Consider the following 25,005-nt stretch of genomic DNA (forward strand, 5'->3'; position numbering starts at 1 on the left):
ATAGTTGGTTAATTTATTTTTAAAAACGAAAAATACATTTGATGTTTTTAACGAATAACTTTGCATTTTATTCAAATTCGTCCCGTAATTCATTCTCGTTTCAATTAGATCTGCGCATGCGTCCTACGAACAGGTTGATTTCCACACGTCGCCACTAGAGGTCACTAAAGTCCAATAAAATGAGCAGTTCGCTCGATTGCCGTTGAACCACAGGTAAAGATGCTGGTGCTGGATGCAGATGTTTCTTCAGCAGACTTTTAGTTTCTGGTCTTCTAGTCAGGAATGAGCAAATTCATGCGTCTGACTTGAATGTACCTCGTCTTTTGTTCTACATTTTCAAGTCACAAAGAAAGTTTGGTGTCTGCAAATCCAGTGTGGGTGACTGAAAGTGGGGCCCAAACTTCAGAGACATATAACATGACCTAGGAGTGTCCCTTAAAAAGTGCATCCATCACTCTTAATGCACAGGTGTACGACTGCTCAGGTGCAAACATGAACACCGTGAACTCTTCTCCACAGGGCAGCAGGTGGTGTAATGTTTAGGGCTGTTGTTTTCCAGTCTTGAAGGTCCTGGGTTTGAATCCCACCCTTGCTGTAGTAGACTTGATCAAGGTACTCACCTGCACTGATATAATAATAATAATACTCTGCTGCATTATCGGGTAAATGATTGTGAAGTTGACTAACATAAGACAGCTTTTAAAATGGTGCCCGTAAGTTATTATTATTATAATTAAAAAATATTTAAAAAAATAAAATAAATTAATAAATGGAGAAGTAAGGAGCAGTTGGCACAACACGAGCCGCAAGTGGACCGGTTCGAGATGCTCACGTGAGATAAAAAAATGAGTATGCTTGTGGTCACTGCATATTTGAGAACAAATTGCCGTTTAAAAAAAATTCATACGCAGAAGCCCAGATGTTCACATGCCTGGACCCCTCTTCTTGCAGGCACGCTCACTTGCCGCTCACTTGCCGCTCACTTGCCCAAATCTCGAGAAATGAGTTCCTCTGAAGCAGTTTGGCTGCTTCGTGGCTCCAGTCCGCACGCGCAGGCTCTGCTCTCGGGTCCTCCTGTTGGACCCACGAGACGAGAGGGAACCCCGCTGCGGGGCTTCTGGGCTGCGCGCACACACCGGCCGGGATGTTCCGCGGAAGGACCAGGGCGAGTCCTCCTTATAAATAGGAGGAGGTGTGCGAGAGGGGCGTGTTCCCGCGCGGCTCACACACTCCACGGGGGCTGCGCGGCTTCAGAGCGCACTTTCCTCCCGGGCTGAAGGTCCACGCCGCGCCTCCCTCCACTCCATCAGACCCCTCGCCCCCTCGCTCCGTGGACAGGGCTTCTCGACGCCCCTGGGGACAGCAGCGCCAGCACCATGGATGCCTTCCGAGCAGCAGCTCTCTACCTGCTCTTTGTCTTCTTTGGGGATTTACCGCGCCTCCACACCGCCGCCCTCCTCGGGAGAGGCAAGGAGACCCGCAGCCCTCGCGACGCACTCAAGACACCCAAGGCCCTGAAGGAGATCATGCTGGCATCCTCGTGGAGCGCGCGCCACGCGCGCGGCGGCCCCAGGGACGCCGTGGTGCCCCACGACTACATGGTGTCCATCTACAGGACCTTCTCGGCGGCCGAGAAGCTGGGGCTCAACGCGAGCTTCTTCAGCTCGTCCAAGTCGGCCAACACCATCACGAGCTTCGTGGACCGCGGGGAAGGTTGGTCACGCCGACTTTTTTTTCTTTCTTTTTTTTTGCCGGACACTGCGATCTTCTGCGATCCCACTTTCTTTTTTTACGCGCGCGACCTGCGCTTCGCGCCCCTTCCCTCCAAACCGGGAGGGTCTGCGGAACTTCTCCCCGAAACCCCAGCGCTCTCCTCGGGGCCAGAGCTCTTCAGCGCCGTGCTCAGCCACTAATATATTGTTTTGAAGAAAAAAAAAAAATATCTGACAGTTAAAAATAATGATGTATATATGCGCTCTTTGTGCAGCGGCCCAATCAGAGCGCCGCACACAATGTTATAAACTCCACTTTATTTGCTCTTTCGGACAGTAGGGTGACAACGTGAATTCTGTCGATCAAAAATGATGATTAATCTATATTTAATGAGAAAACCATATTTATTGGCTGAGCAATTAATTTCGCCGCCTCACTGAAACAACTTTGCGTCTAAGTTTTATTCCACCTTGTGCTTGTGAGACATTCCGCTTCTGCCCGGAAGGACACATTTCCATTTTAAAGAAACATTGGGCCACATCACTTTGTAAAATATATGTGTAGATAATAAAAAAAACGGTCACGATAGAGTTGCACTGACCTCCAGGTAACACGGCAATAAAACGCTAATTGACGCGCGTTCCCGGTCCTGGCTGTAAATCACCCCGAGTCAGTGCGAGCTCGCGCACGGCGGCGCCTCGGACCCGCGGAGGTGCGGCGCTTCGCGAAATCCTGCACATAAAATAAAAAAACAATAATTTCACAGATATGTGCTTTAATCCCGCGCACAGATTGCCCTGCGCGCATTTTCCACGTTACAGTAAGAAATGAGGAGTATCGTATAGGAGTTTGCGCGTGGAGACGTGTGGGGTTGGGGGAGAGTGTTCTCTGGCACATGAATGAAATCAGCACTTTTTTAACTTCAAAAACAGCAATGAGTCTATTCAGCCTGGGACAAACAGAATTCCTCACAAATGCCTATAAATGAAGAGTGAGACAGTAAAGTGGAGCTTCCTTTTTGGGGCCCAGGGGTTAAGGGTGATCGGCACCCAGAAACCACATAAACACCAAGTAACTGGACGGTGGGACTCGGAAGGGGGACGAGGACGCGGAAGTGGACCTTCACGGGCGGAGGGGGCGGCGAGGGCTGAGGGTGACCCTGCGTGGGCCGCGCCGTCTCCGAATGAAAGGCCTCTAAGGCTTTTCGGCCCGGTTTGTGAAGTGGTCTGATTATAAAAAAAAAGCCTCACTTTCTCCCCTGATTTTGATTTGATGTGTCACTGGCTGTGACCTTTCCTTGGACCTTCTGAGGGCTGCTTGGCATCGAAGCGCTGATGGGAGTGTTTGAACCCAGTGATCTAATTGAGTGTTCATGTCATAACATATCAAACACTGTCCGTCCCGCCGTAACGAACTGGCCCGGCCAGGGGGACGAAAGAGGAGCACCGGGAGGATTTCCCTTCTCGTGAGCGGCTTCTTCTTACCGCCGGCCTCCCCGAGTGGCCTGTCCCGCGTCCACCGTGCAAAAACAATCTTCATCACGATCCTTCCATCCCTTCTCCCTGTGCTACCGGCTCCCGGGCCGCAGACGTCGCCTCCGTTGGGAGTCTCGTCCAGTAAAGTGGTTCGAGGAAATGTAAAATCCACCCTGGATGTGTAAAAAAGCGGGCACGCCGAAGTGCTCGTTTCCCCCGTGCACTCTTGCCGTGTTTAGGAGGCCAAACATTTATGCAGCTCTGCAAACAGATAAAAAGTGGGGATCATCTGAGCGCAGGGTTCCTGTTTAAGGCACATTCCTCTGTAAACAGCCCCATTCAGGGTGTAGATGTTATCAGGCCTGGGTCGCGTCCAGCACATCTTGGTGGAGAAGCGCACAAATAAATGGGGTTTTCTGAAGGCTCCGGTCGGAAATGTTTCATGCGACGCGGGGAAAAAATCGGTAGATTTCGGTTCGTTACGGTCGCAGGATCAGACAAGAGCTGCATGAATGTATGAAAATTACTTCTGGCACTTGGAGTAACTCATTAAAACGCAGATGGTGCTCGCTGGGCCTGGAATCCACAGGCCTCCATGTAGCCTCCTCTCTCTCACACTGACACACACACACACACACACACACACACACACACACACACACACACACACTCTCCTCCACACTGACAGATACACACACTCTCTCACACTCCCAGAGACACTCTTCTCGGAACAGACACACACACTCCTGCACAGGCACAGAAACACAAAGATGCACAACTTTTTCCTCCACACACGCGCACACACACACACACACACACACACACACACACAAACACACATATTTCTGCCAACCACAACTCTCCCAAAGGAAAGAAATCACCATCTCACACATAATGAAATGGCGCAATATAATAATAATAATAATAATACGTATTATGGGTTATCCCAAAGTGATCTTTTGAAGCATCGCGAGACACTTACATATTTCAGTACAAGAAAAATCGTGTGCGCTCAAAGCAGGCCTCTTATTCCAGCGGCTCTGCCTTTGATCGTTTCCGCGCGGACGTTGCCAAAGAACCTTCGCGAAACCTTTAAAGAGCCGCCACCAACCACGCGAGGTTTCTGCCAGTTATGAATGATTAATAAACGCGCGCGCTTCATAAGCACGTTTATTGACTTGGAGGCTGTGGGGCCGCGCGCACCGACGGACGTTTCCTTCCTTTCCTGCGCAAATTCCTCTAATGGGGAGACGCGCAAACGCAACAATAAAGTAATAATTTAAATTCGGCGTAATCGCTCGCGAGCGGGGAATGTTGTGGTTGGCGCGCGGGAAGTGAAATATAAGCGAGGAAGTATTTTAATGGGCGAGCGGGGAATTCGCAACTGTTAATTATTTGGTGACCTTGTATTCGATTTGTTTGAGCGCTTATAAAAAAAGAAAAGAAAGAAAAAAAGAAAAGAAACTCTAATGTGGACCAGACGGGCAGAGAGAGCGAAAGAAGCAGAAGGTTTCAATCTAATTTTATGATTTAACTCTGCAAGGTTCAGGTACGGAGGAGAAACACGCCAAACAAACCGTGTTTTAACAAAACACCACGAATTACTGCGTGTTACATATATAATATTACCGAGAGCAATTAGGGATTTTTTTTTTTACAAGTTTTCTCATCATTCTTGTGTTTTTCTCCATTCGATTGAATGAAAGCGAGTGAAACGCAAAACGTTTGCAGTCAATCAAGTGTCAAGAATATGATTCGATTTCTGAGAAACGTCGGTCCTTTAAACCAATTTTTTCTCCGTTTTCCTTCGTATCGTTGGCGATAAATGGCGCGTCGCGGCTTCCGAAAAACGAGCCTTTTTATATTTATTCAAACTGCTCTGACAGTTAAAATGTGCGCTGCAAAAAAGGTCAACTTTCCACCCACTCAGTGTTCTCGAAAAATGTATCGATCTGTGCAGAGTTGAATATTATCTTTATTCCTCCTTCCTTGTTACCTGGAAGGTAACAAACTAGTTTTGCCTGAGACTTTCATGTCTGCAGCTGTGTCTCCTTCTCTTAATGTCAAGCATAAATTGTACTTTTGCACAGATGTACGTCGCTTTGCACAAAAGCGTCCGCTAAATGAATAAATGTAAATGTAACGCGGGGAAAGGTCGCGCGCGCGCGGGCCGCACGTGTCCGTCGCGCACGTTTGTGCGCTGCGATGCGATGCGATGCGATGCAGGAATGAGGGTGAAATCAAGGTAAGGATGTTTTTGGAGTGAAATGCTGACTTGTGTGTGTGTGTGTGTCCGCACACCGAGCGCCTGGAAACGGAACAGATGCGGCACTTTAAAGTTTAGGTGCACGCGCTCCGCTCCGTCTCTTTGCGCTCATGAATTAAATTGCAAAGAGAATTAAAAGGAAAAGAAACAAAATCAGATGCGCGTCGGAGCCAAACAAATATAAATCTCTGCATTTCTCTAAATGTGAACTATTTTTTTGCCGCTCGGTGTTTTTATCTCTTGCGTCTGCCTTTTACAATAATACATTAGTAAAATTGCTGGCGTGAATGCAAGCAATATTTATAATTTTTGCCAACATTTTAATGATGTACAAATGGAATTTTAGCCATTGTCGTTAAAGCAGCTTTGCGGTGACTTTGTTTGTGAAGGTACCTGCTACTTTGTTGCAAACTGCGCGTTTGAACAGTTTAATTGTATGGATAAGTTATGTATCTCGGGCTGAATAATCATTTCCGTGTTTCATATTTCGCCTCATGACGTGTAATATTTTTGTGTGACTTCATAAACAGCTCGTTTTTACGGCCGAGTTAATAAAACACGTTGTGCGATCGGGGTTTGCAAAAATGATGTGTCGCAATTTCAATCACAGCTTTTATTACAGCCACCGAGTGTTTCTGCCTCTCCTGGCGTTTTATTGTCTACATAATAATAATAATAATAATAATAATAATAATAGAAAAATCTCAAACAGTGATGAACCCGAGAAGAGTGGCTTTATTTTTTCACTATTTAATAGAAACAAGTCGTAGACGAAATGTTCCAAAAGCACCTTATTACATTATATTGTGTGTTAAATAATCTATTAAAATGTATTAAACCCGAAGGAGCATTTCCACTATAATATGATAGACAGAATTATTGCTGTGAAGCACAATAAACCTCTAAAATGTAAAATGTTTCGCTTCCTTCGTTAGCAGGTGTTTTACTTTTAATGAATCTTTTACTAATTTGTTTAAAAGTGAGTTAATTACGGATGGACTGTGGAGGACAATATGTCAGTTCCTTATGAATTATGAGCGAAGATTACAAATGTTATGTGTCATTTCTTTTGAGACCTTCAAGGTTAACCTGTGGTGGTAGTGTATATACATAAGAGACTGAGGGGAAATTAATATGAAACATTTGGTTGCTCAGTTACTGTGTATCTTGATTATCGTCGTTGTTCTGATGTGGTTGATCTGCTTAAGTGAAGCTCAGGCGACCAATTAATTTAATTTTTTCGACGTCCACGTTCCAGGTGGGTTCACATGTGGCGGTGAGACTGAGCAGGAACTCGAGCTCTTGACTGGGGCCCGAATATTGCAGAAGGAGATCAACAGAACTGGCCCGTCACTAAGAATGTCCCCCACCGCCCCCCGCCCCCCCACTGCCGCCGCCTCCCTTTCACCACTGTACACCTTAAGTGAATCTGACTGCAATTATTTCTCCTATCTTGCAGACGATCTCTCGCACTCGCCGTTGCGACGACAGAAGTATCTGTTTGACGTCTCGGCCCTTTCGGACAAAGAGGAGCTGGTGGGAGCGGAGCTCAGGATATTTAGGGAGGAGCCAGAGGATTTTCCAGCGTCCCACGCGGGGCTGTACGGCCTTCGCCTAGTGTCCTGCGGATCGGGGCGGCTCCTCGATTCCAGATCTCTTGATCTCCAGGACGCTCGGAGGCCAGGATGGGAGGTTTTGGACGTGTGGGAAGTATTTAAGAACGGCCTCCACTCGGCCCACGGGGGGCAGCTTTGTTTCGAGCTCGAGGCCACTCTCGGCCAATCGGAAGCGGACTTAAGGCACCTTGGACTTGACCGCAATGGCCGCACCCAGCGGGAGAAGGCCATCCTAGTGGTCTTCACCAGATCAAGGAAGAGGGAGAACCTCTTCAACGAAATGAACGAGAAGGTCAAGTCCCGCGGCTCGCAGATGAAGGAGGAGCAGGGCGGCCCGGCGAAGGCCCGGCGCAGGCGGAGGACGGCGCTCAGCAACCGGCACGGGAAGCGGCACGGCAAGAAGTCCAAGTCGAGGTGCAGCAAGAAGGCGCTGCACGTCAACTTCAAGGACCTGGGCTGGGACGACTGGATCATCGCCCCCCTGGACTATGAGGCGTACCACTGCGAGGGCGTGTGCGACTTCCCGTTGCGCTCGCACCTGGAGCCCACGAACCACGCCATCATCCAGACGTTGATGAACTCGATGGACCCCAACAGCACGCCGCCGAGCTGCTGCGTTCCCACCAAGCTGAGCCCCATCAGCATCCTCTACATCGACTCCGGCAACAACGTCGTCTACAAGCAGTACGAAGACATGGTGGTGGAGCAGTGCGGCTGCAGGTAGCGCTCCCGGCGTCCCGTCGTTTTTTTAAAATCCCCGCGAGAACCGGAGGCGCGACGCTGAGACCACAGAACCAAATGAGGCGCCGAGCGCTCCGGTCCAGTGTGAAGAAGGAGCCGTTGCGAGTCGCTTTTCAACCTTTGGCCGCACCGCGAAGGCCTCGTCGCCGCTCAAAAGGGATCGTTACGTATAACGCATTATCGTCAGTGTATGCAAATCGTATTTATTCCGCCAGTTTAAGCTCCTTTAAGTGGCACACGGAACGGCGGCGCTGCCTCGCTCTACCGGCGCCTACTTGGCTCTAAGGACCATTTGCGGTTGGCGCTTCCGTCTCCTCAAAGCAGCTGCCGTCTGTTTGTCACGACACGTGGCCTTACCGTGGTGAAGTGCCATTCTTCACTGGAGAAAATCTTCGCATTCTACGCTGCCTTGCTGTCCCGTAGAGGGATGCTCTTTCACCGTGGTAAATGACTGGCCTAAATGGGTAAAGGAGTGAAGCGAAGCACTTGGCCGCCTAGGTTACGTGCACCGGCTCCGGAGGAAATGGCCTTCTCTTCTTCTGATCGTCAGTGCAAGGCTCTCAGAGGCACCTGCTCCAAGAACGTTCCTCCGACAGGGAGAAACGGCAGCTGTGGTCCCCCCCAACCCCCACTCCCGTGGCCAGGCGCAGGGGAGCCGATGGGACAATCCAGCCGAGATCCAGCATCCCTGTTCCCCAGATGCTCCGGCACTCATGTCCGATGATGAATGAGCTCCACCAAACGTCTTCTGAGATGTTAGCAGGTGGGGAAGCCTGGAGATGCACCCCCACCCCCCATGCTCTGCCTTCGAACCCCCACTGTTGCACCCGAATCACGGTGGGGGGGCACCGCGACCGAGACTAGCTGGAATACGGCAAGGGATTGCTGAGGGAGAGGAGACCCGACGTTCTCCGGACGCGTCCGGACATTTTGGTCTGAGGACCCGTGCAACGTCGCCACGGAAACAGAGCCAAGGAACGGCCAGGGCTCCGCGGTCGCCGCGCACGGCCGTACGAGAGGGCCCGAGCCTCGGCCGCGTAGCTGCGGCGCGTCCCACCTGACATACGCACTTCCTCGGCAACTGTCCGCGTCTCACGGGGGACGAATCCACTGAAAAAAAAAAAAAGACTTAATGCACATTAGCTTTGAATGCACTGCTGTTCATAATTTGAGCTGTAAATATATTTTTTTTATATTTAAACTCTTGAAGTGCAACATTGAACAAATGAACAACCATATTGCTTGTAAATATATATACCTTTATATGCACTCAGATCCCTATAATTCCTAATCTATTATTATTTTATTATTTGTGTTGTACATATGAGTGTCATGATAATCATATTTCTTACGTTGATAAGAGTAATTTAAAGTGTATTCAATATTCTGTGCTGAGGGTGGAAACACAATTATTCAATGTCTACCTCACAGTTTATAGGCTCCACGTTCCGAGGTGCGTTCATGTAGAGTGCGAAGCTCCTTGTTCGATTCTATATTTTTAATGGATGATATTGAGCATTATTACTGTACTAATAAAACGGCAAAGTGCACCACGGTCTTAATTCCCAATCACTCGTCTGGGCTCTAAAGAGGCGACTTGCTGAATTTGTGGTTCGCACTCATCGTTTATGTCACACACCCACCTCTGAAGGATCAAGGTGAGAGAATTCCACTCGAACCTGCAGCGTTACGGCTGCACGTCCGCATTTTTAACCCTTTCGCTACTGACCGGACCTTCAGATTCCCACATTTTACCACACGTTCTCCTCTCTGTTGCAAAGCGCACCTTCGCTCGTCCGGAATTTTAGTCACGCTCCTGGATGCGAATTGTGGTTAAGGTCACAGAAACCATTCGCAAGGTGATCTTTACTGTTTCATACATGCAGACGCATACAGTGGCTTATTAATGCAGTGGCAGGACATGTAAAAGATGTAAATAAACTTCCACGATGTGTTTGTGGGAGAGGAGAGGAGAGGCCCGTCTCTCAAAATCACTGTTTCTTCCAGAACATTCACATTTTTATGATTCTCGTTCTGTACTAATTTTACAAGTTTCATTTTAATAGCCAGAGCCTAAAGCAGCACATTGAATTACATATTTGAGTGGGAAATTGGGGCCAAAGAAGTGTGTAACTGTACAGTGTACTGGGAAACATCCCACGCTCTGTGTGTGTGTGTGTGTGTGTGTGTGTGTGTGTGTTCCCAGCCTGGACATACTGTCACGGTCAGGTGAAACACACTCATCTTTTTCACCAGCAACCTTGGCCCTTAATGTGTGCTTTACTGCTGTGTTTTTTTGTCCAGGTGTGGTAAATCAGGGTATTTACCCAGCAGACTTCTTTCTACACCACACCATTATTTCTTTGGGCCGTTAAATGTTTTTTCTCTCCTCTTTTATTACACACATAGATATATAGATATTGTAATTCCAGAAATTCTACAATAAACTAGTAAAACTAGTTAAAAGCTCAATAATCATAGATGCGGCAAATCAATAAACGCGTCAACATTTATTGTGCCTTCAACACATCTGGATCCATTATTCACATCTTGTGTTTTCCTGCTTAAGTCACGTTTGCTTTTCATTCTCATTTTTTGTTTTTTTTTTTTTTTTTTTTTTTTTTACATTTCTGCACCTCTGTTTGCTGCCCTAAGCCATTAATGGCACTTTTTGGAATCAGAAGTCAGAAAGTGTTGCCTGAGAAATATGACATCGGTTTTTTTGATGGAAAAAAGCCTTCTGATGGTTGCGGGACGGTGAGCAGTAGGTACCAGGGTCCAGGGTCTTATTTAGTTATAAAGAAACATGTAGTTTGCTATAAATAAACAAAAATGTGAATATATACTTGGTTCAGGAGGTCAGATTCACTCAAGCAGAGGTTTGTATCCTTTCCTGGGCCACTGACCCCTTTAAGAAATGACCGGAAATACATTTGGAGAAAATATTACACCGAAACTACACCGAATTATGTCATAGATAATAAGAGTACAGTTCTACGTTTGCTCTACTTTTACCTTTTATTTAGTTTGCCAGTGTTATTTTCAAGCCTGAGCTCCTCAGAACACCAAGAGCCCATCCACAGACCCCCCAGTGGGGCCCATGGACCCCACATCAAGAACCTTTGATTTAGAGCATCTGCTTAAAAACATAACCGTTTTATTGCATTTTATAGCATGAGATTTATACACGATGCTACTTGCACTGATTTTCACATTTATGCAAAAGGGTACATCTTACCCTTTCAATTCAGGGTAAGGATGTTGATCAAGGGGACTACAGCAGGAAAAGGGAAAGGGACTTGGATCCAAGAGGTGACATTCAAGTGCTTTAAATAGAAGGTCACACCTCTAACCACTGCGCCACCTGCTGTTCGTATCACAGACTGACTCCCAATGACACAGGGTCTGGATGTTGGGGCTCATGGCAAAATGAAGTGGTAGAAAATTCCGGTTGCTTTCTCTTACTTGTGAGGTTTGAGTGACAGTTTTATGTCCTTTGTGTCCAGCGGTACCTGAGTGGATTAGAAGCATTCCTGCCATCAGGCCTCATGGCGCCCTTACATCCCGAGGGGTGAGTTGAGCTACAGCGTGGGCTTTGAACACAGAAAGTGCTTAGACCGCCTTGTGTGTGTGTGTGTGTGTGTGTGTGTGTGTGTGTGTGTGTGTGTGTGTGTGTGTGTGTGTGTGTTTGGCCCCGGCCTCCAGGCCCGGGTGGCTCGGCGTTATGGAAACTTTCCTCATTCTTCTCGCCTCTAATCCGTCGAGACCGGTCAGTTTGGCCCCGCCCCCACGCAGAGCCGGCCTTCCACTGAGGCTGACCGCAGCCGAAGCAGCCCACACGTACACACACAAACACACGCCGGCAGTCCTCACCCCCTCCCCCGACAATTAATTAATATATTCTGCACATTTCGTGTCTGTGCTGAGGGCTCTGGACGAGGATGCGTGTGTTTTCTTTTTATTTACAGGATGTTCGCGGCCGACGTCTTGGGCTCCGGTACCGTGTTAAAACTCGGCCGCAAAAGGCAGAAATTAGTAAAAAAATTGTTAAGGGCGAATAATAAAGACGCTGCGCCCGAGTTCGCCGTCAAGACCCCGATGAACTGCGCTTCTCGGGTCCCAGCACTGCTTGTGACTCTGCTGTTTGCAGAAACCAGCCAGGTGTCGGAAGCGTAAACGGCCAATATGGATGGCATGTGTTGCCCGGGTGCGAGGGCTGTACGGAAGGTCCCCTGGATCATCCGCATGGAGGATCGGCTCTCCCGCCGTCCTTCTGCACCAATAAATACCTTCATTTATACGCGAGATGGGAAACATATTCGGACCACATGTAGGAGCGCTATCAGACAACAGCATAACCTAGGTGTGCTGAGGACTGCAGCTGCGTTTTGCATTATTAACAGCACTATATCATCTCTGCAGAGTACAAAAAAAGTCAATAAAAGGCCTTTGCGCCGAGCCATAAACTTCTTTTTTTCTGCTGCAGGTAAAAACAAATAATTCAGCCTCTCGGTGTGTTTCATTGTGTTTACTGCGGTGACGTGTGAGACGAGTAATTTTCGTCATGTGTTGCTGCGTGTCGACCCTTTGCAGCAGTGCCAATGTGGGCGACATTGTTGCGGTGTTGCAATTAATTGCTCAACGGTCAGTAATATCAATAAGTATCAATATTTATCAATAATATTATTAAGTCGGTAATCTTCGCCACGGTAAGTATATTGACGCTGAATGATGCAACAATTGGTTTTCGCATGCTGTCACTGTAATTTCATTCTTTTCTGGCAATTCTGACAATTGCTCTTGGAAAAAGCTGTGATTTGTGTTGCCATGGCAACCACACAGTCAAGAAAAATCCTCCACAAAGCTTGCTGTATATAGATGTATTTGAGCTGCTGAGCTGAGTGGGACCTCCCTCGCTGGTTTATTTTAAACCTCACCCGAGGCACCGGACCCCCCCCGGAGGCTCGGCCACCACGAGGTGTGTTTTAAACCTCTCTCAAGGCACAAAGGTGATGGGGGATGGAAGCCGCAGACGAGACAGCGCACCCTGACCGAGAAGGGGAAGCAAAAGACACAAGTTCTCCGTCTCTTCAGCAACTGTATGTAGATGTCCTCAGGTTTCCATCACCGCTTGGTGCTCCAGGGTGGAAATATCACAGGTTTTCTCACGACTGGGACACTGCTGAGGGAACGATTGCGCGGACAGGAGGACAAGGTTGCAGAGGGGTCTCGGAATGCATTCAGTACTGCAGGAGCCCCCTCCAAAGTGAATCCCCCTGGCAGGTAACAGATTATGGGGTCCAATCAGAGCCATCAAGAGATGGAGATGTTGGCATGACGACCAGAGGGATATCGGACTTTGACTATCGCTCGGCGTGTGTCGGACACGTCTTTCCACTTCTGGTGTTTCCGTCCAAAACTGTGTGTCCCGTTATAATTTTTCATACAGCAATTATTAAACATGGATCGTGAGCTGATGTTGCGTTACACCTTTTATCCAACTTCATTCTGATTTTGGGAATTCTGGGTCTGTACACCTCATGTAGGCGAAATCATACCGCTAGTGTGTGTGTGTGTGTGTGTGTGTGTGTGGGAAGGGGGAACATTTATGTTCGTCACATTCAACCTCATGAAGCCTGATGGACGTCAGATGGACGTCAGATGGACGTCAGATGAAGGAACCAACGTTCTGCTCGTAAAAGTTGCATAAAAGGGTCACATTTGGGTGGAACACAATCCAGGGGTTAAGACCCCACTTCAAACCGGCCAGTGTGCTGTTGTTCAACTTGTGCTTGGAGCGACTCGCTGCCCTTTCTCCGCGCACAACGGCAGTGAATAATCGGGCTAAAACAATCGGCGCGGCCCCTCCCCCTCCAGACACATTTGCTCGGGGCGCAAGGTCAGAGGTCACGCTCGTCTCACCCTCTCTCCACTTCTCCCGTAACAAAAGGTGTCCATCCACTGAGGCAGAGAGCAGGTGGACACGAGCAGTGGGAGGAGGGATGGGGGCGAAGCGGACCGTATGGCGGTCCCGTGATGCTCGGGTTTTGTCCCCCATCGCTGCGCTGTCCGGATGGACGCGTCCATCGACCGTCCACCGACAAGACCGCGCGGCCTGGTCTGCGGTGGTGGGGACATTCTGTCCACTGGGGCATGTGCTGATCACACATTTCTTTAGACTACTAAAAAGACATCCATCAAAACACACACATTCACACACACACACTAAGCCAGGCTTTCCCCACTGGACACACCTGGACACCACTTGTCCACTCGTCCCTTTCGATCGCTTCATACTGTCCTTGTCACCGATTTTTTGAAATCATTGACTGTTCTAACGCGGGGCAGCAGGTGGCATAGTGCTTAGCGCTTCCGACTTTGGACTTGCAGCCTGTGGGTTCCAAACCCATCTCGTGCTGAAGCACCCTTGATCGAGGTACTTTCCAGGAGTCAATGCGGTAGGTGTTGCCCAGCTGTGTAAGTGGGTAAATCAGTGTAAGAAATACAGAATTTCTCTTATGGAAAAGCATCAGCTGAATCAGTAAATCGAATATTTATATTTAACTAAAATTGTTTTATAATTCTTTTGGGAAAAAGAAGTTTTTCTGGGCATCTTCAGACCACCGTTGGTCTAGTAAGGTGTATAACTCTAACAAGCATATCTTCATCTCTTCTTGTTTCGTAACAATTTACAGTGGTTTACCCAGCTGAGAAATTTTTACTGGAGCAGCATCGGGTTGATACCGTGCTTAATAGCAGTGGGTGGGGTATGAACCTGCAACGTTTGGATCTGAAGGTGGTGGGGCTACTCAGCACGCTACCTGCCATCCCATTCAGGGAAAAGCTGTAAATTCCCTAAAGGAACATTATGTGGAACATCCGCACGCTGACGGGGCAGAGGTCCCAAAGTCGGGCCGGCGAGTCGAGTGAAGGCAGCCGCTCGGCGCTCCTGCTTCTACACACCAGTCTCTCTGTATGGTTATAAAGGTCGAGATCCCTGTGAGCCTCTGAGAAACGTGTCTTTGGGGCTTAGCAGCCGACTCAGAGCTTCAGAGGTGCTGAGAAGGAGAACCTGAGATGAAATATGTGGGAAGCCACTCTGTACACTGTGCTGTGCAAAGTTTGACTCTGAGCATATTTTTCAATTAAACTGTAAACAGGATCAAAAGATTAAAGGTCAAGCGATCTGCACCCTGAAACCGACAGGACCTGATCAGTCCCTACAGCCCAGGAAGAGTGCTGAGCCCCCTGGTGCTGCGGCGGTCCCACAAGCGTCCAAAATTAAAAGTCCACAGGTTCTCGGTTTGGTCTCCAGTGTGGTGAAATCCCTCTGGTCCCTTTGTCCCTCTGTCCCTCAGAGCTGCTGAATCCCTCCCACATTCGAGATGAGTTTCAAACCATCTCTTCCAGAGCCACTTCTCTCCTGATCTCCTGACAGCTCCATAAGCGAGTCAAACACCATCTGCTCTGATTATTTATGTATTTGCTATCCGAATGTCACAGGAGCTTCTGGAGGGATGTGAACCAGCAACATGGTGGTGTCAGACATCGAAAGCTCTTCATCTGTTGTTGATGCAATTGTGTTTACCCTCAGTCGTACATCACTTTGGAGCAAAGCGCCTGAAAAATGAATGAAGGTGACTGTGATGTAAAAATGAGGTATGTGTAAGCAGATGGTCTCGATGTGCAGTTGCTCAGTGGAGTGTAATGACGCACGATTAATGGAACGGAAGTACACAAAGAAGAGTTGGTCACGTGACCCGGGGGTGATGGAAGAAGACACACATGGCAGTGTGAGCGGGTTTTCAGCGGAGGACACTTTGGGGGGGCATGGGCATGGGCAGGGGCAGGGGCAGGGGCAGGGGCGGGGGGGGTGACCTCCAGGCTTCCCTGCACGAAACATTAACTGGAGCCCAGCGCGGGACATGTGACCGCAGGGGCCGATGCATTAATGATGAAGCGCTCTGGATTAGTCGCTCCCCTCAATTACGCTTATTGCAAGGTGTGCGGGATAAGGAGCCGGGTCGCCGGATCACGCACATGAATAATGCACAAACGGGATTGGATGAGGCGCCCGTCAGCGCAGCGTGGATCTGGAGCGGAAACAGTGCCGGTGCTGTTTATCGGCGGGCGGCGGCGACCTCGGCGCCAGGGGTCACCTACGGTTTGAGGACAGGACTCGTCCGCAGGCGGCCTCGTTGCCCTTTTTGTTCGCCCTCCTCCATGTGGCGGAGCCCAGCTGAAGCGCACGCACGGCAAACAAAGGGCGGGAGTCCCGCGCCGCCTCTGCCCCCTCCTCCCGGTAATTACCCCATTAAAGGGACGGTGGCGGATGGAGCTGTTACAGATGTTTTATGGCGGTGGGTGGGTGGGGGGCGGGAGGTCTTTTTTTTGTTTGTCCTCTTGATGAGGGACAGATTTACGGTGTTGCTTGCTCTTCCTTTCAGGAGCCACAAATGCACCCCCACCGCACCGCCGCAGCGGGAAGCGCACGACAGATGAGGAATGCCGGATGTGTAACGTCAACCGTCTGAGCTTCCCAGAAAGCGCCCAGGTGGCCGGCAGCAGGGCATGCTGGGTAGGGTACGAGACGTTCCGTTTCTCCGCACAGACTTCCTTCTGTTGGACCTTAGAGTGCGGCTGTTTAACACCCCCCGCCGGTCTCTCAAAGTGTTGCTGCGTGTCGCCTCTTATCTTAATTATGCGGAGGTAACGAACGTGTGTTTACAGCGTTTCTCGAGTAACGCCCTTAATCCCACCGCGGTACGACGGCGTGCGCATGAAAGTGAAGGTGGGTGAGGAGCGAAGCGACACACACCTTGTGTGAGAGCGCACTGAGATGCAGTGAGATCCACAGCTGCGTCCTTTTGTTCTCGGTGCAGTTCTCATCCTTCAAGGGCTTCGCGTAAAGGGCCGGCAGAGTGAGTAGAGCTGTCGCCTTGCGCCCGAAGGTCTTAGGTTCAAATCCCTCTTCCTCTTCATCATGGTATGTTCCTGAACTGATGCACTGAAAATTATCCTGCTGTATTAATGCGGGGGAGGGGACACACCCAGGACAGGATGCCAGTCTGTCACAAGGCACCCCCAGCGGGACTTGAACCCCAGACCCACCGGAGAGCAGGACCTGGTCCAACCCTCTGCGCCCCATCTGATAATGCATTATTTTTTTATTTATGATATATTCTAATTCATATGAATGAGCAGCTGGGGGCAGCTGGTAGCGTAGACAGTCACTTGAGCTGCTATTTTAGACCCAAAGGTCACAGGTTTGAATTCCACCTCCAGCTGTAGTACCCTTGAGTCAGGTATTTACCCTATATTGCTCCAGTAAATTACCCAGATGTGTAAATGGGTAAATAACTGCAGGTAAATCAACATCGTGAGTCACTTTGGTGAAAATCGGGAGATAAATGTGAAGATTTCATATCATTGTGACCTTGACGGCAAGGGATTGATGAAAACACACACACACACACACACACACACTTTCAGAGCCGCTTGTCCCATACAGGGTCGCAGGGAACCGGAGCCTACCCGGTAACACAGGGCATAAGGCCGGAGGGGACACACCCAGGACGGGACGCCAGTCCGTCGCAAGGCACCCCAAGCGGGACTCAAACCCCAGACCCACCAGAAAGCAGGACCGTGGTCCAACCCACTGCGCCACCGCACCTCCCTTAATGAAAACAATGGATGGTTATTATATGTGTATAATAACAATGCTGGCTGAACCTCCTGACAAGGGAACTGCCACGGTACCCTTGAGGAGGTTCTTCTTGCCGTGCGGCAGGTAACCCTGCAGTCGGATCGCTGAAGCCTCGGAATGAGGTTTGATCCCACGTGGCTGAATGTTCACGCCTGAAATGGAAACCCGCTCACTTCTCAGGTTTGGTCCCGATGTGGTGGAACGATCTCCACGTGTCCCTCGGAGCTGCTGAATCCCTTCCACATTCAGAGCGGATGTCAACCTTCTCTTTCAGAGCCACTTCTCTCACGACCTCCTGACGGCTACGTGAGTGACTCCACCCCCATCTCTGACGATCACTTCCGCATTTCTGTCGACAGTCGCATGTCTGCATCGCTAACTCCTCCTCTCTTGTCGGGACACATTTGCTGCTTGTGAGCTCTGTGTTGAGTCCCCTATATTTTACCTTTAATTGTTCATTATTTCATCATTTATGGGTTTTAGCCCTGGGATATGTCTTTTAGTGTCTGAAATGTTCTGTCACGCAGTCTTTATATTAGTTGGTTTTATTGATTTTATTGCTTTTATTTTTGATTTTATCATTGCCATGACAGTTTTTAGGATTTATTTCTTGAATAAAGATTTTAATTGTCGGAAATGATTAATGGAGAAATTTTTACCTGTGAGCTGGACAGTGTGTGGAGCCACACACCTTTGGTGGGCCGGTGATCCGTGAGAAAACAACGAATGTAAAAAAACTTAATAATTATTTTTAATAGTTCATATTTAATGGTAATTGTAGAGTTGTGTGTGGTGTTTTGGTGGGTTTTTGTCTATAAATGGAAGTTATTTGATAGTGGGGCAGAGAGATTTTAAGAACTGATGGCAAGAGTCTGACAGATGGTTTAAGGGTTAGGTTTTCTGTATTGTGATTATTTTGAATATTTCGTGTCCTGTGGTTTTATATCCTGTCAGGCGATACTGAGACTTTAATTTTAATTTTAATGGAGTTTAATGTCTGTTTTTAAATACTTTATTAACATTTTGGAAAAAGTATATATAAGTCAACCACTTTCATTAGCTGCTCATCCATGACTGAGTTGTGGGGGAAGCACTGGCCACCAGGTTGGGGGGTGGGGGCGGGGGACAACCCCAGACAGGACACCAGTCCATTGCAAGGTCACCCCCCAGACACACACACACACACACACACACACACTATGGCCAATTCAGAGTCTCCAAGCAACCTGAAATGCATGTTTATGTGCTGTGGGAGGAAACCAGAGCACCTGGAAGAAAGACACACATACAGTATACAGGTATATATAAATTTGTGAGTGAAAAAGGGAATTTTGTTTAGCTGTTTGTTTGTTTTGCTTCAATGTAAAACAGAGTGACCTGCACCGGAACTGTAAAAAACTCGTAGCTTTGCTCAACTGTGATGTTTTGCTCGCCTGAATGCGTAATAAAAATCACCAATGGAGGGAGGGAGCGCATTCGCTGAAGCCCTTCAGCCTGCAGGCCCAGTGACGGCACTTCCCACATTAATCACGGAGCGTCGCGACACGCGGAGGATGGATCGCCCGGAGCCGACCGCTCCGCGTGACCCGAACGCGTCCCCGCCGTGTTCCCGATAAACGCGGCGACTCCTGCGGCACGGGGGCCGAACGAACGAGGGCAGCGCGGCCGACGGGGCCCCGGTGCCGCAGCGACGCGAGACGCGACTCTGCAGCTGAGGGCGACGGCGACGCGCACCCGAGACCGCGGCTCGTGTTCCGCACCCTGGCGCGAGCGTGCAAGCCGGAACTCTGGAAGCCGACGTGCACGTCCGGATAACGTGTTCCAGACGACCGCACAGCCGACGGCACGGTTTACGAACGCTGCGTTCGAGGTGCCAGCAATGAACGGCGGCTTTTCAAAAGGCCGAGATTTTCGCTTTGCCACGTAACCCCCTTTCTTGTCCCACCGTGTCCTCCAGGTTGGCCAGAGCTCGGCGGCGGGTCCTTCGCTCGACACCTTCCTGTTTGCTCTCGTCTGACCTCTTCGTGACCTCCGGTTAAGTGAAAAGCACTTTGGGCCAAGCGGTAACCGTACGCCTTTCAGCCGACACAAAGGCGGAGAGGCGGTGCTCGGTTCGCACGGTGGGGTGAAAAGGAAAGTGCTGCGTGGGGGTGGGGGGCGCATCGGCTGGCGGACGAGACGGGGATGGTTCACGGATGAGCAATGCGAGCAAACAGCACTTTGTGGGGGTTTTGGGCCGGTGGGGGGGTGCTCATGCTCTGGCCGTGACTCACCGTGTTTACCAGTGTGACAGGATCCATCCTCCTGAGAGCACTGCCAGCCGTGGAGGTGAACCTTGACCTCCGGCCATTAACCTCCCCGCTCGGGGCTGCGGGCCGTACATCACGGCGCTCCGGCGCTGTCAGCTGCTGCGCTAATGAGGCGTCCGCTCCGCGCTCGCGGGACTCCGACGTGTTAATAACACGGGAATCCAACACGTTAATAACTCCAGTCGCTGCATCGCTCCTCTTCACATGCACGCAACGTCAGGGTGTCCTGCTCGGGTAGGACCGGGATCTACTGTAAAAAAAATTCCACCTGCGTGCTAATGAGAAGCCCACCTATTCTGTGGCTGGCCAGTAGGTGGTGTGGCGGTTAGAGCTGTCACCCTGGGTTTGAATCCCGCTGCTGCTGTTGTACTCTTAATTAAGGTACACACCCTGAATCGATAGAGTGAAAATTACCCCGCAGAACAAAAGGGTAAATCAGTGCAAGCAGCCTGGTGTTGAAGCCTCACGTTGTAAGCACCCTTGGAGGTTATTATTACTGTTATTGAATTATTTACTAGTAATTTCAAATTAGCATCGCTAGACACTTTTACGAGTGCTTTTTTGTTTAATCAACTCTGTTAAAGGCACATTTCAAGAATCCGCTTTGCCTTCTCTGAACCATCAATCCAAATCGAAAGGGGCAGCAGGGGGGTGTAGTGGTGAAGGAACAACTGCTTCCATAAATATTCCACTGTATAACTTATGTTATATGTGTAATGCCTTATGCAAATACATTAGATAGGTAGCTTCATTATTGTTTTCACATTAACTTTTTTAATTTTATTTAGTACCATATCGAGATTTTATGTTTTCTTTCTGGTAATAAATCAAAGAAAAAATATTCAGCTGCATGAAGGGGCAGATCTGGAAGTAACATTGATATATTGCAGACAATGAGAAAATAAAACAGTTACTACTGATATATGTATATCAGGGGACAGCTGGTATCCTAGTGGTTAGCGCTGCCCAAAGGTCGCAGGTTCAATTCCCACGTCCAACTGCAGTGCCCTTGAGCAAGGTACTTACCCTAATTGCTCCAGTAAAATTACCCAGCTGGATAAATAAATTGAAGTAGTTTGACAATGTAAGTTGGATTGGAGAAAAGCATCAGCTAAATGGACAAAAGAGAATGTACTTAAAGGGCGGCATGTTGGTGCACAGCGCCTGGGTGGGGCAGAAGAACAGGGGTTCTCTGCACAGTTTGTGTGGGTTTCCTAAAGATACTCTGGTTTCCTCTCACAGTCCAAAGACATGCAGTTCAGGTGACACTGAATTGTGTGTGCATGTCTGAGGCTACACTGTGATGGAGTGGTGTCCTGCCCAAGGTGTATCCCCTCTCATCTTTTTGCACAGTGCTTCTGGGATAGGCTCCGGTTCACCACGTCCCTGCTCAGAACATGTGGTTGTTGGGATTGGATGGAAGGATGTAGATATAAAGAATACCACATATACATACACACACACACACACACTTTCAGAACCACTTGTCCCATATGGGGTCACGGGGAACCGGAGCCTACCTGGCAACACAGGGCGCAAGGCCGGAGGGGGAGGGGACACACTCAGGACAGGACACCAGTCCGTCGCAAGGCACCCCAAGCAGGACTCGAACCCCAGACCCACCGGACAGCAGGACTGTGGTCCAACCCACTGCGCCACTGCACCACCCCATATATATATATTTTCTTATAAATGTTATATAATTGTGGATTCCTCGATTTGTAAGATTGCATTTAAGTCTAAATGTGTTTGGTTCCTGTGCGAAAAAATGACCATTAGGAATGAACTTGTTCATCAGTTCAGCTTGGGAAGCAAAATTTTGGAGATTGAATCTGTAATCTTTCATACAACTCACGTCCCTCAGATGGAACGTGTTGAACTCCAAGCGTGTGAGTGCGGCCGCTGACATCAGTCGCTTTGATAAAGAGAGGAAAGACCAGAGAAAAGCGTTTTTCTCCATGAAATCCGGCTACAGAACAGAGGACAGAGAGGGTTTTAGGTCACGGGTACGAGGCAAAGTCAGCACTGGACTCCCACTTGAATTTTATGCCTCCGTGCGAACATGAGAGGGTCCGGCCTGAGAGCAGGGTGGGGGTCCCGGTGACAGCGCTTTGCATCGGGGTGGGGGCGCGGAGGTGACACGTGTTCCTTCATGTCGGCGCTGCGGTGGACCGAGGCCACGCACCACGCCGTAAATACTTCCAGAAATGTAACGTTTCCACGGAACCCAAGAAGAGCCTTACGAACAGTCACCCTTTCATGTTTCATTCCATTTTCAAGATTATATGATAAACAGAGCAGGGGAAGCAACGTATACGGTCGCGGTCGTACTGTTACAGGATCCAGATGCCCTGGGAAATTAGCCCCCTGTCTACTTCAGAGGGCTGAAGCATAGTCAGAATTAAGATCTGGTATTTCTCCGCAACCCTCTTGGATTGCCAGGATTGTGCGCTGAATCAAATTAATTTTGCTCAGGATTTTCCCTCCAAAAGCACCCCCCCCCCCACCACCAAAAAAGACATTCAACAGATGCTTCATGATTGCTCAGAATTAAAACAGTTTGCATAATTTTTTCGATCCCGATAAAAGGGAGTAAAAGTTACACGTGTGTTCTCTGAGGTTTTGGAGATGAATGGAGTCATTACATTCGCTCTTGATGTTCTCTGTTACATATTTAACCAGAAGAGCATCCAAAAATGGATATCCAGAAGATTTTAAAAATTTCTACACATATGTTTTTAAAATTTGTATGAAAAAATTCCATAGATATTTTTAAAAAAATAGAATCGATATTAAATTTATACATTTTAAACTATATAAATTTAAAGGAAAACATATATATATGTAACTTTTTTTCCGTGGTATATAGAACTTCTAAATAATGTTTAACTTAATTTTTCCGAACGTGCCAGAAAGTTAAAGTTGGGTCTGGTACGCCCAAACAATGTCTATTTTCTTACACCGCTGTATTTATGTCTGTTTCATGTTCACTTAGCATCACTGTTCCAAACATCTTGATGTGTTTATTTTGATATATTACAATGCAGAAAAGCTGTTAATGCACCGGCGGTTATGCAAAACAGGGAACATTTATTTGAAAATGTCAAAAAGAGAAAACAAATTTTAATCATTAGTGTTGCCTGGCGACCTCATGGGGTTTTTTTGTTTTGCTTGGAGGTTTGCGTCCCGATGTTCCGCAGTCGGATCGGGAGGTGACTGTAGGAAGGTCTCGCTCTTCAGGTATCCGGGCGGACAGGTGTGTTCCAGCAGTTGGGCTCGTTGGGTTTCCTTCAGAGGTGATACCGGAGAGAAGAGCGTAACCGTGGTGCGAGAGCGAGGCGGATTTGCCGTTGTTGGGGAATCCAAGCCGGTGTGCCTTGGCCTTCGTGGTAGAGCCTTCTTGGGTTTGCTTCGGCCTGCTCTACCGAGGAAAACCACCCGGTCCCCTGCAAAACGTGGGCCTCGGGAGTGTGGATCCACGGCCGGGGAGTCCAACAGCGGAGCAGGACTGGCGACGACCCTACGCTGCGGTGATGACTTTGCTGCGATCGGAGGTTGAAGACTTGAGCGCTCCTCTACGGGCAAAGACCATCTCGCTTCAGGAGGAGCCGAGGCGTCTAGCGCGGCGAAGAGCGCTCGCAAATCCGGGCACGACTTCCGCGAGCGGGAAGGTTCGGTCTCGCCAACCTGCCGTTGACATTTCGCTGGCTCCACTCTGTGCTCGGCCATATTTTTCCGGCCCCAAGAAGCCAATTAATCTCCTTAAACGGCTCGCCTTGGACGGTGCCGTCATACTGGAGCACATTAAGCTAACATTAGGGTCGTGCACTCGACGTTCCCACGTAAATCAGAGGAGGTGACAAATGCGGCGTTCCACTCTCCGTCAGGGTGGGGGAGGTGCGGGGTGGGATGTTTCGGGGCGCGGCACGCATGGGTGCACGCTTCCCTGGACAAACGGGACCATCCTTTCGGCCGTTTTCCGCCCGAGCGTTCCTCTCGGAGGGCTTCCCGAAGCCCCGGTGTGCGGAGGATGCGGAGTCCCAGCTCCGAGTTAAAGAGCAATAAAAACGGTGCCCAGGAAGGCCGAGCCGTTCCCGCCGCACTCCGGAAGAGTGGCCATAAAGCGAATGTAAACTTTAGCGAAAATCAAGCCCTCGTAAAAACGAAATCATAAAAATACCAGAACAGTAGTGAAACGTCATTTCATTATTCGTCATAAAACCCAGACGGGGTGCAGTAAAGCGTAAGGTTTCATAATACTGGACCAATTAAATTTCTATGCATCTCATTAAAAGGGACCAGTAAAAACAGTTTGGTGCAGGATGACCCCCCCCAATACCGAGCCGGCACGAACTTTGGGTCGCTCAATAAATCCCTCGAAGCGGCGGGTGAAATACAGGCTCCTTCCCTGGGTTGGACGGGAACTGGAAACGACGGGGGACGCAGGCACATTTAGAAGGTAGCATCTGGGAAGCTTTTCCGAAAGGGCGGAGACAGGAAGTGGGAACGCTGAGGACTTTGCGTGTCGCCCATTACCTGCACGGTCCAACATTTTTACCGAATCCCTCCCTCCTCCTTTCAGATCCAGGAGGCCACCTCCGCAGCCACCTCAAGCTCACGTCCCAGGAGGAACCCTGCTGTTGAGAGACCGAGTGAGCCGTCGAACCCGCGAGCGCAGCGTGGGAACGTGTCGTCGGCCCTGGATGGAGGCATCTACACAGCTCGGTGAAATAAACAGGGATCTGGACAAGATGGTGGAGATACAGTGTGGCACTGGACAGGATGAGCGATCAGGCCAACAAAGCCACACAGCCGGACCGCCCTTCCCTGGGGGGGGGTTCCAGCATCCCAGTCCCAGCTGCTCCACGATTCCATGATTGCTGGTGTCCCCTGTCCCTCAGAGGCAATGAACTCCTCCTGCCAGCAGGGTGCCCGGTGACTGGCAAATCTCATTAATGTGGGAAGAAAGGAAGAAAGACGGGAGGAGACGGGGTGGGGGGCGGGGGTTGTTATGCTGGCCCGCCAGGTCTCTACCGCAGGCCTTTTACAGTCTGGGGACTTTGTGCAAACGTGTGTCCTCGTGTGCAACTCGAGGTCCTCCCGCCACGTTTCCTTCCAGAATCCCTCCCGGGAAGAATGAACTCCCCGTGTCCCTCAGAGCTGCTGAATCCCTCTCACG

At 49.3% G+C, this 25,005-nt stretch overlaps 1 protein-coding gene across 1 annotated transcript; it reads left to right on the forward strand.

The window, feature by feature from the left end:
- Nucleotides 1–1,264: 1,264 nt before the first annotated feature.
- Nucleotides 1,265–8,017, forward strand: gdf6a (growth differentiation factor 6a). The gene is made up of 2 exons (XM_018762903.1): nucleotides 1,265–1,713; nucleotides 6,914–8,017. The coding sequence occupies exons 1-2, from the start codon at nucleotides 1,377–1,379 to the stop codon at nucleotides 7,792–7,794; spliced, it is 1,218 nt and encodes a 405-aa protein (XP_018618419.1). The 5' UTR covers nucleotides 1,265–1,376; the 3' UTR covers nucleotides 7,795–8,017.
- Nucleotides 8,018–25,005: the final 16,988 nt, after the last annotated feature.

Source organism: Scleropages formosus, chromosome 18, assembly GCF_900964775.1.
Source record: "Scleropages formosus chromosome 18, fSclFor1.1, whole genome shotgun sequence".
Taxonomy (NCBI): domain Eukaryota; kingdom Metazoa; phylum Chordata; class Actinopteri; order Osteoglossiformes; family Osteoglossidae; genus Scleropages; species Scleropages formosus.